Source organism: Pipistrellus kuhlii, unplaced genomic scaffold (assembly GCF_014108245.1).
Source record: "Pipistrellus kuhlii isolate mPipKuh1 unplaced genomic scaffold, mPipKuh1.p scaffold_m20_p_2, whole genome shotgun sequence".
Lineage (NCBI taxonomy): Eukaryota > Metazoa > Chordata > Mammalia > Chiroptera > Vespertilionidae > Pipistrellus > Pipistrellus kuhlii.
The window spans coordinates 128596667-128618179 of record NW_023425515.1 but is presented as its reverse complement, the minus strand read 5'-3'; the positions used below and the strand labels follow the sequence as shown (position 1 = coordinate 128618179).

The 21513-nt window shown below is 38.0% G+C and overlaps 1 protein-coding gene across 6 annotated transcripts in view; it reads left to right on the top strand.

Annotated features, from left to right (window-relative positions):
* FNBP1L (formin binding protein 1 like) overlaps window positions 1-21513 on the top strand; it is a 108278-nt gene that overhangs the window by 57362 nt on the left and 29403 nt on the right. For all 6 annotated transcript variants that reach the window (XM_036446496.2, XM_036446497.2, XM_045584332.1 and 3 more), the window contains 6 exons: window positions 6645-6698; window positions 7969-8116; window positions 9080-9142; window positions 14161-14265; window positions 19289-19417; window positions 21242-21388. In XM_036446496.2, coding sequence (XP_036302389.1) covers window positions 6645-6698; window positions 7969-8116; window positions 9080-9142; window positions 14161-14265; window positions 19289-19417; window positions 21242-21388 — 646 coding nt within the window. The remainder of the gene's footprint in view (window positions 1-6644; window positions 6699-7968; window positions 8117-9079; window positions 9143-14160; window positions 14266-19288; window positions 19418-21241; window positions 21389-21513) is intronic.

Below are 21513 nucleotides of genomic sequence, written 5' to 3'. Positions count from 1 at the left end.
TGTGTGCCCTGATTGGGAATTGAACCGGTGACCTCTCAGAGGTCACTCAATTAACTGAACCACACGGGCCAGACAAACATAAAGTTCTTACAAAATAAAGTAGCTTCTAGTCAGTTATGCTAAATATTTTGATAGCCAGCTTTCCAATGAAAAACCTTAAGACAATATTGTTTAAATAGTTAAAAAACATAATTTGGTTGTTAAATGGTATTGGCTGTATAGATAGATCACGTAGTTAATTTCTTTCTTCTCTCATAATGCTTTGATTGGTTTTATTTCCAAATTATTTTTTGTAGCCATTTCAATTGTGTAGCTGTTAGTAAAATGAGGTAAATGTTTATTTCATCATTTTATCTATAATAACAAAAGCATAATATGCTAATTAGACCAGACAGCCAAATGACCTTCTGGTCGTCCTTCTGGACAAAGCTGGGGCTGCTATAAGGGCCAAGGCAAGCCTCTGCGGCTGTGAGGGCCGAGCTTCTTGCGTGAATTTTGTGCATTGGGCCTCTACTATGTATATAAAATATAGGCAAATCAGGCAGATTTAGCTGCTTAGTTGAATCTAATACTGTGAAGGTGTTATATAGTTCTCTTTAAGAATATAATATTTAGAAGTAAAACAGAAGTTATCATTTTAAAAAATATATATTTTTATTGATCTCAGAGGGGAAGGGAGAGAGAGAGAGAGAGAGAAGGAGAGAGAATCATTGATTGGCTGCCTCCTGTGTATCCCCCACTGGAGATCAAGAAGTTATCAAATTTCAGAACAAAATTTCTGTTTCCTTGAACATACCTAAAATATTCTTTTGTTTTTGTTGTTAATCCTCACTCAAGGACATATTTCCATTGGTTTTTAGAGAGAGAGAGGAAGGGAGGAGGAGAAACATGATGTGAGAGACGCACATCAACTGGTACCCCAACTGGAGCCGAGATTGAGCCTGCAATGAGATGTTTCTGTCTCATCAATGCTTTTAACTCTATCCCTCTCCCTTCTTCTCTCTCTAAGAGAGGAAGAGTTCAGTGCCCTTGACCAGAATCGAACCCAGGACCTTTCAATCCACACACTAACGCTCTATCCACTGAGCCAAACCAGCTAGGGCTGAAAATATTCTTCTGAAAGATCTGCAGTTGCCTAGAAACCACATTGTTATGCCTGTCACATCCTAAGTAGCAATGAATTGTCCCATATATTCTTTGAGTATAGACTAGGAAGCTGATACTACATATGCATAATCCCATTTACATTTTAGGTATAGTGTACTTTTTGACAGGCATTGGGAACTGGCATTTAAGAAATGAGAATAGATATTAGCTTTGTTTATCTTTCTGTCCATAGATGTTTGTTTGGTTTTCTTCTCCTAGGTTTTTCAGGCATAAATACTTAACTCCTTTTATTTCTTCTTATCATCTGTCTATTTCAGCAGCTGCCATTGGTAAAGTATAACAGTTGAGGATGAAGCCTGTCCCTTAAAAAAACAAATCTAATATCACTTGTAGTAATCCATTTTTAAAAAACAGTTAACTTTTAAAAATTGTGATAGAATACACCTAACATTAAATTTGCCTATGATCGTTTTTAAGTGTACACTTCAGCCATGTTAAGTATATTAATACTGTTATACAACTAATCTCAAGAACTTAACCATCTTGAAAAACTGAAACTTTGTACCTATTAAATAACAACTTCCCCTTTACTTCTTCCTTCAGCCCCAGCAATCCTACTTTCTGTTTTTATGAATTTGTCTGCTCTGGGTAACTCATGTGAAATTATACATTATTATCATTATTACTAGAGGCCCGGTGCACGAAAATCATGCATGGTGCAGTCCCTAGGCCTGGCTGCAATTGAAGTGCGAGCGTCTGGTGTGGAAGGGCAGGTCCCAGCTGACCTCTGGGCTGTGGGCAGCACCTTGGCCACCGGGCTCTCATGCGCCCCCTCCACCTGAGTCACGGCGCTTGAGTCCCCATGTGGAGATGCTGTGAGTGCAGCGATGCCGCGGGACGGCGCAGCGTGGGCCTCTGGGCTGCTCAGTGGCGCCGCACGGAAGTTGAGTGGGCAGCGCACTCTTTTCGGGCTGGTCTTGCAGACGGGCTCCTGCATGAACCCATGGGGAGCCCGACCAGCCCTGTGGTCCAACAACTGTGGCCAGGCTCACCTGGAAGACACCACATGGGTGTGGGCGGGCGCCTGGTACCTGAGCACAGGGCCTTCCCTGGTGCTCAAGCCCTGGAGTCCCAGGGGAGGCTAGCAGGGGGAATGAGAGCCAGCTCGGCAGATACCCCACACTCTCACTGCACCTCCGTCCCCATCACCCCTGCCCTCAGGTAGCCAGTGAGAGGTTGCAGCCCCCCATCGGGGTGCCATGTTGCCAACACCCGCCATGTACCATGCCACCGCTGGTGGTCAGTAAATGTCATAACGAGCAGTTGAATTCCTGGTCTCTTTGTCAAATGACATACTGAAGGAACAGTTTGCTTATTAGGCTTTATTATATATAATAGCCAAAAGGCAGAAACAACCGAAATGTCCATCAGCGGATGAATAAACAAAAAATACTTCATAGATATCTATAATAATAAAAGCGTAATATGCAAATCAACCAAACGACCAAACAGCAGACAGCCATCTGGACAACTTTCCCAATGATTATGCTATGACATGCACTGGTGCCAGGCCAGGCAAGGTGGATGCAATGTGATTGGTCGGAGGGGCCCTGCCATCACTCTATGATCGCCCCACAGAGAGAGCTGAGACCACCCTCTGTGGGACAATCCATGGGGATCTCCACAGTTGATCGGCCCGCCGAGGGAGGCCCAGGCCACCAGGCCAGCGGCCACAGAGGGGGTCTAGGCTAACCGGCCGGCGGCTGTGGAGGGTATGTGGGGCCAGCCAGCGATTGCCCCACAGAGGGAAGCCCAGGCCAGTCAGTGATCGCACCTCACATCTGTCACAGCAAAGGAGGCAGCGCTGCACAAATGGCAAGCAGTGGCAGTGGCAAGGGTGGGGCCAGCTGCTGGCAACCAGGGGAAGGACAGCCCTGATAGGCCCTGATTGCTGGCCAGGCCTAGGGACCCTACCCGAGAGGCCCAGGATTGCAAGAGGGCACATGCTGGGCTGATGGACGCCCCCTGCCCCCTGCACGAATTTCATGCACTGGGCCTCTAGTCTTATATAAAAGCCTAATATGCAAATTGTACCTCTGGTGGTTATTCGACCGAGGGTCCAGGAGTTTGACTGCTTGCTGTGACATGCACTGACTGCCAGAGGGTAGTCTGGAGCATGGAAGGTGTTGGCGACACAGCGCTGGAAGTGTCATATTTAAGAAATCATTAACAAATCTGTCATGAAGCTTTCTTTTAAGAGTTTTATAGTATTAGTTCTTAGGTTTTGATTTAATCTCTATATGTGGTGTGAGGTAAGGAGAAGGGTATACCTTTATTCTTTTATATGTGGATAGCTTATGTTTATGTGTGTTTAGAAACTGATAATGTTTTATTACTAGCTGCAGGAGGGGCCTGCATGGGATAGTGGGTGCTCTGGGCTCAGAGTATGTGTGGTCTGAGGAGATGATGATCTGGAGGCTGGAAAGGAAAGGAGTTGGGTCAGAGGCTGGCTCCCAGGTCTCCTTGGATATACTACTAGGAATGGGTAAAAGAGTCATGGCAGGTTCTACCAGTCTGCTAATTAGATTAAGAAATTCTTGGAAATCTAGCTGCCCGTCACAGTTGAGGCCCGATTTCTTCATCATGACATCAAAGTCACAGGTTCATCTGGTTGTTTGTGAAGGTAGCCGGTTCTGTCTTCATGAAGGTTAGGAACTCAGTCTTGGAGGAGCGTTTGTAGGTATTAACCATCCTTCTCACCATGAATTTGGAAAACAACAGTCAGAGACTCCATGTACCGCTTGGTCTGTAGGACATGTTGGAGCAGAGCGAAGCACAGAGGCTGTGAGCAGGAGTAGTGCCTGTGTGTGGATATCTTTTACATTTAATTTTCCACTATATGAGAGAAGATATGTGACTGTAAGTGATGGAAAACCCAATATGAGCTAGTGTAAACATAATGGGAAATTTATTAATAGGAAAAATTTATTTTATTTGATTTTTTTAAATGGATTTGATTTTTTAATTGAGCTTAAGAAGTTGAATAGTCAAGCTGCTGAAAGGCCTGGTATAGCTGGGTCACAGAGAAAAAAGCCAGTGTCTGAAACACAGCCAGAGCCCTTTGCTGCTATTGTCTACTTCTTTCTTCTTTTGGCTTCTTTTGGTGGGTTGGCTTTATTCTTTCAGTAGAGGCTGGCTTTCTTCATTTGGCAGAAAATGTAGTCACCAACAGTGCCAGATTTATGTCTCAGATTCAGCTCTTACTGGCCTCAAAGCTGAATCGAGTCCAAGGACTTAAAAACTCCAGGAAGAAAACTTTTTGGCCCAGCTAGATTCAGTTTTCTATCTCTGGATCACTTAACTGAGGCCCACAAATGGCAATTCCTAAGCCTAATAATTGTTAGATACAGGGAGGGCTTTAGAAAAGAGGTAATATCCAGTCTCCTGTATCTAATATTACTCTTCTGCTAGAAGATACAGATTGTATCATTTATATCCCATTTTACAAATAAATATATTGATCACCTATTAAATAGTAATTAGATCTCGGGGTATCTCAAATGTTATAGGTTGAAAATCTATAGATATGATTTTCAGCATTTAAAATTTTTTGAGATATCTTATACTGGTATCCTAATATATAAAAAGCCAGTGGTCATCATGATTGAAACAACTGGATTGACAACTGAACAGCAGTCTGCATGGGGTGATCACGGGGGGCGGGGCAGTTGGGGACAACCAGGCTGGCAAGGGGTGTAGTAAGGGGTTACCAAACAACTGAACGGCAGGCTGCATGGGGTGACCAGGCCAGCAGTGGTGGCAGTTGGGGCAACCAGGTTGGTGGGGGGCAATAGGGGAAGACCAGGCCTACAGGGGAGCACTTGGGAGTGACCAGGTTAGTAGGGGGTCATTTGGAGGTGACCAGGCTGGCAGGGGGAGCAGTAGGGGATGACTAGGCTGGCAGGGGGGCAATCAGGCCAGCAAGGGGGCAATAAGAGGTGACCAGGCCAGTGGGGGGCAACCAGGCCTGCAGAGGGGGGTAGTTGGGGCAACCAGGCCAGCAGGGGAGCAGTAAGGGGCGATCAGGCTGGTGGGGGGGGCAGTTGGGGGTAACCAGGCTGGTGCGGGGGGGGGGGGGCAGTCAGGGGCAACCAGGTGGGGGGGTAGTTAGGGATGACCACCCTAGTAGGAGGGGTAGTTGGGGGTGACCAGGCTGGCGGGGCGGGGGAGGTGTTAGGGGCGATCAGACAGGCAGGCAGGTGAAGAGGTAGGAGCCAGCAGTCCCAGATTGTGAGTGGGATGCCTGACTGTTGGTTTAGGCCTGATCCCAGGGAGGGTTCCGGATTGTAGAGGGTGCAGGCTGGACTGAGGGGAACTTCCTCCTCCATCCCCATGTGTGAATTTTGTGCACCAGGCCTCTAGTATATAAATAACGTTGCAGTCTTTGGAGAAGCTCATTACATGTAGGAGCCTTCTCAGACCACTGAAGAAACAGTGTTAATTCTCTGTATTCCAGAGTGTATGATCCTAAGGTACTTAGAAAACTTGGATGAAACACATAAAAAATATCAGTATGTTTATGACATCTATTATAATTTCTATAACATGTATTATATGCTTATAAAACTTCCTTTTAATTAATTCCTGATTTATAACACCCAGTTAAAAAGCATGCCTTATCTATAAACTGCTATTATAATTGGTTACTTAGAGACTCCCTGGACATAAAAGAGAGGAAAAGTTTCTGGGGGGGAAATAGCCTAGGGCAGTGGTTGGCAAACACAGTTAACAGAGCCAAATATCAACAGTACAACGATTGAAATTTCTTTTGAGAGCCAAATTTTCTAAACTTAAAACTTCTTCTAATACCACTTCTTCAAAATAGACCTGCCCAGGCCGTGGTATTTTGTGGAAGAGCCACACTCAAGGGGCCAAAGAGAATTACCGTGTGGTTCGTGAGCCACAGTTTGCCAACCATGGGCCTAGGGAAACTGCTAGTGAGGGATAGAGAGATGAATTGTCTAACATATTTTTATTGGAGGAGCAACTCAAATGCTTCACACTTGCATACAGGGTGTGGGGCAAAGTAAGTATACAATTGTGAGTACACGAAACACAATTTGTTCTTGTGTTATTTATTTATTATTGTATTATTTGCTATATGAACAACTGTAAACCTACTTTTGCCCCACCCTGCATGCCCCTATCTGGGATTGAGCCTGCAACCCAGACATGTTCCCTGACTAGGAATCGAACGGACAGTCTTTCACTCCAAGGGAGGATGCCAACCAACTGAACCACCGGCCAGGGCTCTTTTTTTACTTAATAGCATAATCAACCAACTTGTTACAATTATAGAAACACAGAAATATTTTTAAAATTATAAGCAATTATCAAATATTATGTTAATGATAGAAGATATCATGTTGCTCTTAATTGTTTTATATTAAGTTCTTTAATGAAATTGGAAACCTTTAGAATACTTAAATTTCAACAACAATATGTCTTATAAATTTTAAAAAATCTTTTTCCTATAGAAATTTGGTTAAGAAGTACTGTCCCAAACGTTCCTCCAAAGATGAAGAACCAAGGTAAATTATATACCTGTTTATTATTGCATATAAAAAATTTTAAAAACACTTTTTTTTGGTAAAGTAAGTATGCTGTTAGCTTTTCATAAAGATTTTGTAAAGTTTGTCTTAAAAAAATCAATGTTTATGAAAGGGAATTACTATTTCTATAATAATGAATACTTTAATATTGAGATTTGATAATACTTAGCTAGAATAGTTGATGTGTGGGTTCCCAAGTAAGATGTAGATTAAGACCTAGCTTGAGTAATTTAGTCTCTAGAAGAAAATAATATTTTTAAAAATATTTATTTGTAGTTGTCAGTTAGTTACTAGCTTCTTGCTTTTACTCTTACAAGTAGTAAAACAATTTGGCTGGCTGTTTAAAGGGCTAATGAAAAGGACAGTAATTTTGGAATCTTGAATATGTAATAGATTATGAATTGGCTTTGAGCTTTTGACAGTCTTAAACAGGGATACTTGGATGGCTGTAAAATGCAGAAACAAAAGAGACTAGATTTAAACAACTTTATGTATAATTGTTAGTTGTTAGGATTCTCAGGTATAATATTAATGCAGTCCTGTCTGAACATTCACCTTCTGCTGTAAATGTGTTTGGGGTAGTATATTCAAAGTAGGTCTTTGTTTTAATACAGTGATTCTCTTTGTTTTTCTCCATCCCTTCACACCCATTTCCCCCCTTATTTTGGTCCCTTCTTACCTACCATCCCTCCTTTGATGCCAACACATGGTGCTTCATGTCCATTTAGGATGTGGGCAGGCATACAGGCAGCTGTTGTCCAGAACTGATAGTAACGTTGTTTTGTGGATCAGCTCTTGAGATGTATTTAAGGGGTATGATTGTATTTAAGGGGTATTTAAGGGGTATGATTGGCAGATTCTGTCCTTGAGAGCAAGCCCATCATCTCTGCAACAGGTTTAGCTGCCAAGCCTAGGAATCTAACCAAGTTCATTCCCAAGCTCAGGCCAGTCAATTGGCAACTTTAGAGATTCAGTATGCCAAAGGACCTGCAGGTAGTATTCATATAATTTTTGATCCCAAATATCTCTTTATATATTAAAACTACGTGAAGATACGCACACACGCATGCATGCACATGTACAGCTTGAACTTAATGCAGGATTATTTCCATACAAAGTTAATTTAGAGCTAGTATCTAAGATTTAAGTAATTAAGATTTATCAAGTGTCAGGCTCAATGCATTTCTCAAAAAACATTTGTAATGAAAATAAAAATAAATGTCACCATTTTCAAATATGTTTTTGTCAGGTTTACTTCATGTGTAGCCTTTTTTAACATCCTTAATGAATTAAACGACTACGCAGGACAGCGAGAAGTAGTAGCAGAAGAAATGGCACACAGAGTTTATGGTGAATTAATGAGATATGCTCATGATCTGAAAACTGAAAGGAAAATGGTAATTATTGTTTTTATCCAGCTACAATATATCTGAAATATTTTAACTCAAATAAAGTAATAACTTTGTTCTTTAGAATAATATATATTCTATATAAACTAGTTTTCTCTTTCACTGTATTTCTAGCTAAAATTATCTCAAGATTATCTTGCTAATTAGTGATCCTTTTGGATTCAGGATGAAGGTTTTGAAAACTATAAACTAAATCTAGTCTACTACGTGTGTTTTTTTCCTCGTTCTTATGTGCGAAGACTGTTTTTTTTATATTTATATTTTTAATATATTTTTTATTTCAAAGAGGAAGGGAGAGGGAGAGAAAGATAGAAACATCAACGGTGAGAGAGTCATTGATCTGCTGTCTCCTGCAGGCTCCACATTGGGAATGAGCCCACAACTCAGGCATATTCCCTGACCGGGAATTGAACAGTGACCTCCTGGTTCAACCACTGAGCCATGCAGACTGGGCTGGTTTTCACATTTTTAGATAACTGAAAATAAAATAAAAAGAATAATATTTTATGACATGAGGAAATTATATGAAATTCAAATTTCAGTGCCTAACAGATAACTTTTTTTGTAACAGACTCGCACTCATTCACTTATGTTTTGCCTTTGGCTGCTTTTGCATCACATCACAGAGTTCCAGCAGAGACCACATGACTTGCAAAGCCTAAAATATTTATATGACCCTTTATAGAAAACATTTGTTAGCTCCCACTCAAGAAAGTCATGTATTTTCTTAAAGATTATATGTATCTTAAGTTATACTTAAAATATTCAAATAATTTTCTATAAAAATGTATTTTAGAGAGTTTTGCTTTACTAAAATTTCTTATAAAATTTTGATAAAGTTATATAATTAGAATCTTGAAAAAAATAAAGTGAAAAGCCTTTTTGAGACTTTAGACTTTATTTAAATGTAAGTTTTGTTTGTTTTGTGTTTTTGGTTGTTATGATCTTCAGCATCTTCAAGAGGGACGAAAAGCTCAACAGTATCTTGACATGTGCTGGAAACAGATGGATAATGTGAGTTACAGTGTTTCATGGTTAACATGAAAATTTGTAGACTTGTTTAGCCCTAAATTTTCTTATGCCTTACATCTATTTAACTTTAATAACTTTCAGTGTATTTTTCATAATTTGACATTGGTATAAATAGAGATTATGAGATCATTTTTTTGTATAAGTTTATACTTGTACCATCTCTGTAATATTAGGAAGATTCTTTTTGACTTTGCAGTAGTTACTATAAAATACTGTTATAAGACAGAAGTATTGGGAAACAGTGTTGTATCTTAGACCATTTGACTGAGTCTGAGAGGACCTAGATTCTAGTTCTGTCTTTTACTGAGCACCTGATTTTTGTTGACTTCATTTTTAGCATATGAAAAATGAAGAGCAGTCTTGCTTATATGAAGGTGTCTTCTGATTCAGTGATTCTGTAATAATGTAAATGTTCTTAGTACTAGGCTGGCTGCTGGTCATAGACCATCTCATTGTAGAAAATAAAGTACTCTGTAGATAAGGCAGAATTATAATATCCTAGTAATTATTTTCTTTAAAACTCCAAGGGTACTTGCTAATGTGTTTTTTTTAAAACATGTAGTCACTTGAAAATTAAGATGTTTACGTGGAACATGGTTGTCTCCCTTTCTCCTTTACTTAAAATGCTCTACCAAGTGTTCTGTAGTATAAGATTAATATTCTTTTTGAGCCCTCAGTTTAACAGTTTGCTCTTTGCCTACATATTTTTATGATGGACTCTATATATTCCTTGAAAATTATGTTTGAGGTTTTTTCATGTTAAATTCTGTCTTAAAATTTCTAAATTTCAAAAAATTTTTACTATGTAACTGTCATTGATATAATCAGTGCTAATTGAGAATTCTTAGGTATATTAATAGTCTGTATTTTTGTTTGGATCTTCTTTTAATTGGTCTCAGCAAGACTTTTAGGGAGTGTTTACATTTATTAAGTTTTAAATTGCCTTAACTAACATCTTTGGCATCTGCCACCTGATGTGTGTATGTGTTTGTTTTTTCATCTGCACAAAAAAATAGACTCCTACACTTATGAGTTATTGGTCCCTTTAAAAACTAGTGTTGGCTCAAATAATTCTTGTTAATATATACTGACTTGCCTTTAGAATAATTGGCAGTTATTAAGCAAAAGTTACGGGGTCATAAGAAAGAAGCATCAAAAAATGTAAGGGAGATTTCTTTAATGCATTAACAATACTATGAAATAAAGGTGAGTTTAGCTCATTCATGTTTGTTGAAGGCATCCTTGACATGTACTGGGTCTTAGAGGTACAAAAGTGTATATATGTGATATCCTTGTTTTCGTGGAACCTGCAGTCTAGTGAGGGAGGCAGACAACTATAATTTCTGTATATTATGTAGAAACATATGCAGGATCCCAGTTCCTAGTCCTATGTCTTCTTGCTTGATCAAGAAAATGCAGTTGTAAAATTCCTAACATGTTTGAAGTAATGGAAGAGATTTAAAGAACTGGGAGAGATTGACTTAGATACAGAGAATTGAAACTTGAACCCTCCCCCACAGCACTGGCATTTAAATTGCTCCAATGTGAAGCTCTTCAAGGAATGATCAGATTCAGATAGAAACATTGGAGGTGCCATGTCTGTCAGCTTAGGCAGTTCCAAGTAACAGACTTCACATGCTTATAAGAAGAGGGCTCAAATTGGAGCAGTTTCTGAGTTGCCAGTGACTCAGTGATGCCACAGAGGCTGTCCCTCCGTTCTTTCTGTTCACTGCCATCTTGACCAAGTTGGCTTTTTTCCTGAGGCTTGTCCCCTACTGTCAACAATTGATTTAGGCAGCCAAGCTTCACATCTTTATTCACTGCATGCAGACACAGGAAAAAGAGAGCAGATCTTTTCCAACTCTCCCTTTTTATCAGGGAAGGAAGGCTTTCCCAGAGAATCTCTCCCCTCCCCTCCCCTCCCCCCCTTTCCCAGCAGACTTCCTTATGGGCACTTTGGACAGCATTAGATTACTTGACCATACCCCAGTTGTGGGAAGCTGGTAAAGCAAGTATCAGCTATTTTTATTTGATATATTGGGAGGTCGGCTCTTCTAAGAAAGGACGGGGAAGGAAAAGTGGTTGTTGATTAGTCTGCCACACATAGGATGAAGAGTTGAGGATCTTTTCTGGAGTGTATTCCTATATTGTGTAAAGATATAGTATCTCTCAGGGAATGAAAATGTTAAATATTGTACTAGTGACTCTTTTGCTGTTGCAAGGAAATTAGTATTTTCCTATAAGTAATATGACACCTAATATACAAATACTTTTGTATATTATAATAGTAGCCTCAAATTGCAACTAAATTAGTAGCCTGTAGCTACTCAATTAAAAAAAATAGCTCTGAATTAAGTTTCAGAGAATTAAATGTGGAATTTTAATCTTCACAGTAAAGTGATAATTCTATATATTATTCATACTCAGATGTATTTATATGCTTTGACTAAAAGTGTCCCATTTGATGGTTCATACTGTCAAAACAGTGAGTACATTTGAAGAATTTTACAAAACATCTCAGAGCATATTTATTTGATGTGAAGTATAGGTATGTCTGGTTCTAGGTATATAGTAAACTTAGCTAACTCTGAAGCCTTTGGCTACAGATACCTGGATATATTAGCTAAAATTTTTATTGCTTTTTAAGCTCTTAGCATAGCTTATTTTAAACTCCTAACTGCTAGAAACTAAGGTTAAACTAAAAGCCAGAGCAGTAGGTATATGAAGTGATACAGTGGAATTTGAAAAAAGGGGGCAGAGGTGTTGGAGTGTGGGTAAGTCCTTGGTAAGGACTTTGGTTTTAATTGTCACACAGGAACAGGTTAGATTTTAGCTCTGTATGGTGTGGAACAGAAGCTCTTGTATAACATTTGAAACTTTGAAGGACTAAATCTGAAAAGTGGCTACTGCACACTGGCTAAGGGAAACATCAGAGAAATTTGTCTTTATCTGAAGGTCAAAGGAGGGCAGACAGGATAAGTATCCTGTGAAAAATTCAAACCTTTTGACTTTGTACTGAGGAAGTTTGGAATTCAAATTTGCACTTTTTGTAGCTCATAGTCTCCAAGACAAGAAACTGACATAGAGACTGGGGTTAGGTAAAGAGAAAATATTAACATCCTTTGCTTTCTTTTGAGCAATTCTCAGAATATAAGTAGCAAGGCATATATTTTTCCAGGCAAGAGATTAAAAAAGTCATATCTGGGGAAATCTAACCAGCTTGAGGGGAAAGATAGGGATACCAGGATTTCTCTCGGGGGAACTGCCTGACCACATCACCCTGAGGAAAAGACCTGATCCACAGGCCCCACCTTAGAGCTGTCAGTTGGCAGTTTAACCAGAGCAGATAGGCAAGACATTGAAAGAAAACATCTAATGTAAACACCCAAGACCAAAAAAAGCAACTTTGAAACAGTGATGATGAAAGGAAATAGGAATTAACAAGCAAGACACCCCAAACTATTATTATTATTAATATTCTCAAAGGGAATAAAGAAGATATTACATCCATGAAAAGGAAAAAGATACATACAAAGAGCATAAAAGAACATTATGATAGCAGAAATGGAAAAATCACTTGCAACAATGAAAATAAAGAAATCTCCCAGAAAGTACAGCAAAATTATAAATAGAAAGTTTGAGCGAAAATATAAGAAAATAGGAGGGGAGGACCCATTCTATAGGTTCATTTTTGAAATAATAAGCATCCCCAAAAAAAGGAAAGGAAACAGAAAATGGAGAGACAATAATAATTCATGAAAATTTCCCCAGAACAGAAATACATAAGTTTCTAGATAAAAAGGATTATCCAGGTGCTCAGCACATGGCTTCACAGCAAGACAGTATCTTCATGAAATTTCAGAACAGGTACGAGAGAGAAAAGATTCCGACTGTCTCCAAAGAGGAAACATAAAATAGATTTCAGGCAAAGGACCAAGAAGTAATATGGAGTAGTGCTTTTCACATTTCTGCAGGAAGACAGTTTTCTACTCAAGAGTTCATTCCCAGACAAATTGTATCGATTAAAAGTAATAGTAAAGGAATTTTAGCCATAGGGACTTAAACTATCTCCCACAAACCTTCTTTTAGGATGCCTCTGCTGAATGTGTTTTAGGAAAATAAGGAAGTAAATCAAGAATGGAAAGAAGGCTTGGAACGTAGAAATAGGAGATTCAAATCAAGGGAGAGGTGAAAAGAATCTCCAGGATAATGGTGAAGGGAAATCCCAAGGTTACAGCTGTGTGGTAGGCCTACTTTGGTAACCAGCCCAAATTTCAGCAGATCAAAAGACTATGGAAGAGATTTCATCAGGAAAATAAAATTGATAGAATTTCGATAGTTTTTTAATTAACTAAGCAGCGATTTCATGAACTAGGGAAACAAGGATTGAATAACAAAAAAGTACATCAAAATTGAGCAAATTTTAAAAAGAAGATTAACTATAGTATTTTAAAAAGTGTGCAGAGAAGGAGATGCAGTTGTGAATAGCTTTTACAAAGTCAAGGTAGTTTGAATTAAATATAAAATCTTAACAAAGCCTGGTTCTAAGCTGATAGCATTTCCTGGGACACCTGGAAGAAATGACATAACACCACTTCGGAGGGACATTTTCACATCTAAGCTACATGAAATCTCACCAGAAAATAAAAATAAAGACAAGTAAACACCAAAACCAGCCAGGTAATCAAACAAGCATGCAAAACAAGCAGAAAACACGGAACCAAAAGTTCTGCTGAAGATGAGCTTATAATTAAAAATTATAAAATACATGATTTTTTTCTTACTGTGAAGAGATGAAATATATATATATATTAAGTCAGTCATGCCTATAATGTTTGATATTTAAGGAACTTAGGTTGATTATAATAGTAACATTTCTAATTGAGGCAAATTTTACTTATACAATTCTACACAATATACCATGGCAGCATTTAAATGTTTTCCTTTAATGGATAAGTCTAATTTTATTTCTCACTGTGATATTTTGATTATTTTCACAGAGTAAAAGGAAATTTGAAAGAGAATGTAGAGAGGCAGAAAAGGCACAACAGAGTTATGAAAGATTGGATAATGATACTAATGCAACGAAGGCAGATGTTGAAAAGGTAAGAAATAATCCAAATTGACTTTGATATCAAAATATTACTTAACTTACATATAAAAAGTAGTTGCAGTATTGATATTGGTGTTAGAGTTTTCAAGAGATATACTGCATCTAAATCTAAAATATACCAATATTTGCATACATTAAATTATACTTACTGGTCTGAGAAATTAATATGTGTTAACTTATTTTATTATAATGTCTTTACTGCATTCAAAATGCATAGGGAGATCCTAGCTGCTACTGGGAGTGAGCTTCTGTTCTATTCCAAAATAGTATGGAAGGTCTGAGGTGTGCTAATGGGGGTGTTCAAAGGGGGTTACATAGAGTGCTTCCCCAACTTTACAGGATTTGGAAAACAGGATAAAGCTCTCAGATGTGATATTAGCTGTTTGGTTGTTTACTCATTCATTAATGTTGGAAAATGGAACTCTCTCTTGTCACTTACTAACTGATTCTGGGCCAGATATTTCTGTAATAACAATTGGCAGGATCATTCCTGTAACTGCTGCTGCTTTTCCTTCTCCCCTGCTGTATGCTCTTTATCTTAGAACATTTGGCAAAAGTAATGCTGCTGAAATCGGGATTTTTAAAAAATATAGATGAACCTCACTTCACAGTTTTGTATACACAAAAGCCCATCGTTGGTATATTTTTTTCTTACGATTTCATAATTTCCTACAGGATCAGAACAAGAAAAAGTAGAAGGAAGAAAAAAATACAGTTGATCCTTGAACAACTCATTATAAAAAGTACACATATAACATTCAAATCCCCCAGAATTTAACTATTGATAGCCTGCTGTTACCAATAAGATAGTTTATTAATACATACTTTGTATGTATTATGTATTGTAGATCAGTGGTCGCCAACCTTTCAGACCTTGCGGACCACCAGTTGGCGATCGCTGCTATAGGCTGTATTCTTGTAGTAAAGTAAGCTAGAGAAGAGAAAATGTTATTAAGAAAATCATTAGGAAGAGAAAATATATTTGCAGTATTTATTTTTTAAAATTCACGTATAAGTGGGCTGTGCAGTTCAAACCTGTATTGTTCAAGGGCTGACTATAATTTATTTTCTGCCTTTAATTTTCTTTACGTTAAAAACCCCCTAAGATTATATAAATTCCAGGTTATAATTACCTTGAAGGTCTTCTAATATAACTTGTGATATTTATATCTTGTCTACTCTGTTTTTAATTAGTTCTACCCCTAATGATAGTCCCTGTCATTGAAAATAGTGGTCTATAGATAGTCTGTTAGATTTTTTTTCAATTGAACACTTCATTGTATTGACCCCATTTGTCTGACTGTTCAGTTTTAGTTTTCTTGAGGTACCAAAAAATATCAAATTTATTTTTTCTTTAATAGTTTTCTAGATATTTGTATCAGACTCTCTACTAATAGGTGAACTATTGTATTTTTTCAACTATTCCACATGTGAATTAGCTTCAAGTTTTCTTTCACTGTGACTGCTTTTCTTTGGATACTCCTGAATTCATAAATATCCCACTTAAGTATGTGTTAGCTCAAGGTGGATATAATAATCCAGGTATCATCAGATCAGTCCTGAATTTGATTACTCTTTGTTTTGAACACTAAATTTATGTTAACTGTAGCCTAAATGAAATCCCTATGTCTTATCATATATAGTGTAGTATGAGTATATGTATCTCTCTGTACTATTGGTATTTTAAATTCATATATACATCTGAGTCAATTATTAGATTTGATCTACTGTTAAGATTTCTGGATCCTGATTTTGATCATCTATTTTACTTTTCCTTCTTAGCATCGTCATACACATAATGTGTTACCATTATTTGATAAAAATGTGGACCACAATAGTTGTAAACAACATTATTTACTTATTTATTTTTTTAAATAATTCTTTATTCATAAACTTGATGCAAGTTTATAAAATTTACTGTACATAGCCAAATCTGCAATGAAAAATAAACTCCAAATAAGAACACAAAGCATGCCAAATGTGCAGCTTAAACAATACTATTTACATGGGAGACTCCTTGCTGGTTGACATTGACTTCTTAAGAACTCCTTGATTTATTATCAAACACTGACTATCCTATATAATAAAAGGCTAATATGCAAATCAACCGAACAGCAAAACAACTGGTCGCTATGATGAGCACTGACCACCAGCAGGCAGACTCTCAACACAGGAGCTGCCCTCTGGTGGTCAGTGCACTCCCATAGGGGGAGTGCCACTCAGCCAGGAACCCTGAGCTGAGCTCATATTTGGTGAGTGCAGTGGTGGTGGCAGGAGCCTCTGCCGCCGTTACATCAGTCAGACATCCTCTGAGGGCTCCCAGACTGCAAGAGGGCGCAAGATGGGCTGAGGATCCCCCCTCAAGTGCACAAATTTTGTGCACCAGGCCTCTAGTTGAATATATAGTTTATGTAGAAGGCACAGTTTATATACTAGATTAAATTAGAAACTTTAGCTGGACTCTCATTTAACATTTTTTTCCCCTTCATTTTGTCTTCAGAGATATCTTCAAAGATTGGTCAACATCTTGAAATCTAGATAGTATAGATTTCAACATCTTGAAATCTGTATAGTAGTTAACTTGTAGAATTTTAATGTTTACAGCTTCCTTTTTATTGCTCATTTGTTTGCAACTCCTTTAATTTGTAGAGAATTAGGAAAACTTTGAGGATTTGCTTTAGGATCTAGAGAGTAGAGCAATTCTGTTGTAAGTGAACAGGGAGGGAAGGGAACAAAGTTTTTAGCAATTATTGATAAAAGCTTAAAGAAATGATGAAGAGGGAGCAGCTCAATTATTGATCTTTCCAAAGAAAAGGAAGCTAGTTGCACAACAATGTGAACATATATAAACTTATGAACTGTATACTTACAAATAAGATAGTAAATTATGTTATATATGTGGTGTATTTTACCACAATTAAAATAAAAAACATGCAATAATAAAAAGAGAAAGAAAAGAGAGGCAATAAATGTGAAGTCCAGAATATACCAGGGGAGGCTTCAATTATTTTAGCTTCTAATATTCCTAAATACTCTGCTGCAACCTTTGCCCCCGTCTTAAAGGATCACAACCAGTGACTTGGAGCAGAAGGAGTTTCTCCTGACAACCATTATGAATAAGGAGACATTTGGGGGAAGGGGGAAAATGGAAAGGAATGAATAAATGTATGTACCTAGGGTCCCAGGTTGGAACTTCAAATGTATTTTTCTCTAGAAATACTTTTGGCCATGGTGTTTAGTTTCTATAGTAGTTAATTATTGTAAGTTTTAAGTCCACTGTCGATTAAGTGGGTTTTTTAGGTGGGCTTATCCGAGATCGTGGCTACCATATATTTCCACATAGGTCAGTATGTTTCTGTGTTGAGAAGAACTAACTTGTGGACCTATTTATTGTTAGAGGTCAGGGTCTACGTTTGTGGAGACTGGAATTGAAGTAATGAAGTGTATTTACAATGTGCTTTACAATTTTCAAGACACTGTTATATAATATGATTTAGTCTTTAGAACACTGAAAAATATTATTCAATTCTTATTTTGTTTTGTTTTTAATCTATTACAACGGTTGATAAATTTGTTTAGATTCCCCTCTAATAAATCTGTAATTAATGATTTGTGTTAAGTTTGTAGTCTAACATTCTCACCATTGTAAATGATATTAGTGACTCCTTAGAAAAACATTTTTACAGGAGCTGAAAATGAACAGTACTATTTATACTAATAATAGGCTAGGTGGTCCTCACCCCCACGCATCATGTCCTAACGTCGTCACAAGATGTTTGTCACAAGATGGCTATGCGCACAGCAGGGGCAGGGCCTGGTGTAGGAGGCAGGTCACTGTAGGAGAGGGCAGTTGTGGGTGATTAGGCTGGCAGGGGTGGGTTGTTTGAGTGATCAGGCCGGCAGGGGAGGGCAGTTGTGGGTGATCAGGCTGGCATCAATCAGGCCAGCAGGGGACTGGTTAGGGTAGGGGTGTTGAATGAACTCAATCAGAGAAGGGGCCAAAATCTAAAATCCAGCCTAAATCGCGGGCCGAATGGTTTACTGAACAGTCATAAACTGTCATTGTGATGGAAACGCAGCGGAGTGCAGTGATGACAGCGCGGTGCGGGCCACATTGCAAGGCCTGGCGGGACGGATTTGGCCCGCGGGCCTTGTGTTTGACACATGTGGGTTAGGGGGTGATCAGGCTGGCTGGCAGAAGTAGTTAGGGGCAATCAGGCAGGCAGACAGGTGAGAGGTTAGGAGTCAGCGGTCCTAGATTATGTGAGCAATATCCGACTGCCCTGTGGGATCATGTCTAAACCGGCAGTTGCACATCCCCCAAGGTGTCCCAGATTGGAGAGGGTGCAGGCTGGGCTGAGGGACACATCCCTCCTCCCCTCTGTGCATGAATTTCATGCAGTGGGCCTCTAGTTTTCTAAATAAGTATTTCTTAAAGTGCCTGCAGTTTTGTATAGAGATTAAAATCATTTTTGACAATTACCTTATCTAAAATCACCTCCTTATCATTTTTTGTTTTATTGTGGTTCTGAGTTGGTTATAAGTGTATCACATTTAAAGAAATGTTTTCCACTAATTTTTTAACTTTTAAAATATGCCTGATGCTGTTTTTCTCTTCTGATTAAAAGCTTACTGTTTCAAGCCATAATGTTTTCAAATATTTATTTAAAAATTTTTAATTAAATTTGGTAAGGGGAAACTTTATTTGAATGGATTATTGCAAGGGGGAGTACTCTTGCACTAGGAGAAAGGGAATATTGCCATAGGGAGACTGTTCTGGATATAAGATCTGCAAACATCTCTTTAAATTTTAAATGGTATCAGTAGAGAAAATCTACTTTTAGTATAACTTTTGCAAAACTGTGTTAGCTCTTAGTGCATTGGAATTGTATATTATAATGTGCTCACCTAGAATTGGGAAGTGGCTTTTGACGCTGTACCAGAATCCATGGGGCATTAGTCCATGGGGCAGTGATTTTGTTTTTGTGTAATGATTTGGACCAATTTGCCTCTAGGCCAAACAGCAGTTGAATCTGCGGACACATATGGCTGATGAAAATAAAAATGAATACGCTGCACAGCTACAAAACTTTAATGGAGAACAACACAAACATTTCTACGTAGTGATTCCTCAGATTTACAAGGTAAACTTTAAATATGTGAAGTTAATCTAGTTTTAGCATTGGAATAGTTACTCTTTAAATGTAAAACTTGAATTTCAGGCATTAATCAGAGTTTTTCTAGATTCATTAGTTACTAAGATTGGTGGTAAGAAATTATGATTATGGTTTTGAAAACTAAATATATCCTAACTTTGAAATGACAAGTTTTCTATAGATTTATTAGTAATAAACTGTCCACTAAAACAATGACATTTTCTAAATAAATTTTAATGCTGTCTTAATAAGCATTATGACATGGGGGAATTCATTGGAATTGTGTATTACGTAATCTGCTTATCTAGAATTGGGATGTAGCTTTGTGACACACTATCAGAATTATTAGCTTTGGTCCAGGCCAGAAATAAATCTTATAAAATGTATTTGCTAGCCTGATTTTTGCCTGCTTGTCTTCCTAGCTGCCAGATCATAAATGTAATGTAGACATGAGCTTGCCTATAAACCCCATCCATCATCACTTGATGATGGCAGTTGCCAAACAGCCTCAGGTAACGACCATAGAATTTCCATGAAGGTTAAATTGTCACTGTCTATTCTAGAAAGAAGAGAAATTAGAGCGAAGGAATTTAGTGAAAGTGTTGAAAGAAGTTGGATCTTGGAGAGCAGAGCTTATGTGGGTGTCAGCTCAAATGTACTTTTTTTCTTTGTAAGGCAAGTTAGAGGTTCAAGTGAAGCATAGTGAGAGGAGGTGGACTAGAGTGGGTATCAGATTCCGGTCATTTAATCTCGGGTATCTGTCCTGCCACTCCTCACTCTGTGGTGCTTTTCTAGGCTTGTTAGCTAAGCCTTTATATTCTTAGGAAACCCTAATGTGGAGATCACCTATGATTGTATTTTGGGACTTAGTCCTTTTGTTTAGACCTTGTTGTGGAGCAGTCTGGTCATTTTGTGACAGTGGAAACAGTTATTTTTGTGAAATTACAGGTCTCAAAATAAATTCCCAGGCTTTAGCACATAATTAAAGAGGAAAAGTTATATGAAGGCTATTGGAGTTTGGGGATTTGATCAATGTAGCTGTTTCCTAGGAGAAAGAAAGGTCAATATTGGCAAATAGGAAGTGCCAAAAATGTCTCAAGTTGTTTGGCTTCGTATGTGCCAGCATAATTCTTAGTGGCATGTGCCAATGGATTTTTGAATTGTGGGGATCCCTGATATGTACCTGTGGCTGTCTGTTTTTCCTCTTGTGTCCCCAACCCTCAGAGTGACAATACTCTGAGCTGTAGGCTGTGAGATAGATCTGCGAACCTATTGGTATGCAGTCAACTGTTGATCCTTGGTCCAGCTGGATCTTACCAAAATATTCTGAACTAACCTCCAAAGGGTTAGAAGTCTCAGACTTCTGTATGTCATAACCTAATTTCTTAAAAAGGAAAAAAGATGCATCAAAATTTTGTCTTCAAATAAAACTTTTCCTGAAGTATTAACAGCATCTGAAAGAAAGGTGGAGGCAGTATGAATCAAGTATGGGAAAGGTGGGTAGGCTGTAAGGGTATCTTTAGACCAGCGGTGCCAATCCTTGGTCCACAGACCACTGGTGGTCCTTGAGGTCTGAACGGCTGGCGACCACTGCTTTAGGTGGTTTGAAAACCTGTGTTACATGGTTTTTATTTCTTTTGCTGTTTAATAGGCCTCAACTTTTAAGTATTATAAGTCAATAGCATTTGTTAAAAGGCATTAAAAACAGTATAACTCTTAGGGTAGAACTTCAATTTATTTTTATTTATTTATTTATTTTTGAGGAGGGTGAAGAAAAATATGTTTTCCTTTTTTTAAATTTCTGATTATTAGCAACTCCAGGAAATGGATGAACGAAGGACTATTAAACTCAGTGAGTGTTACAGAGGATTTGCAGACTCAGAACGCAAAGTTATTCCTATCATTTCAAAATGTTTGGAAGGAATGGTTCTTGCAGCAAAATCAGTTGATGAAAGAAGAGTAAGTGCTATATAATTATATTTGAATAATGTATTTGGTTTAAGTGTATGGTTTAAGTTAGTAAAATAAATTGGAAAAGGGGTGAAGAAATTGGTAGTATATGATTCTAAATTATATCTGAGGAA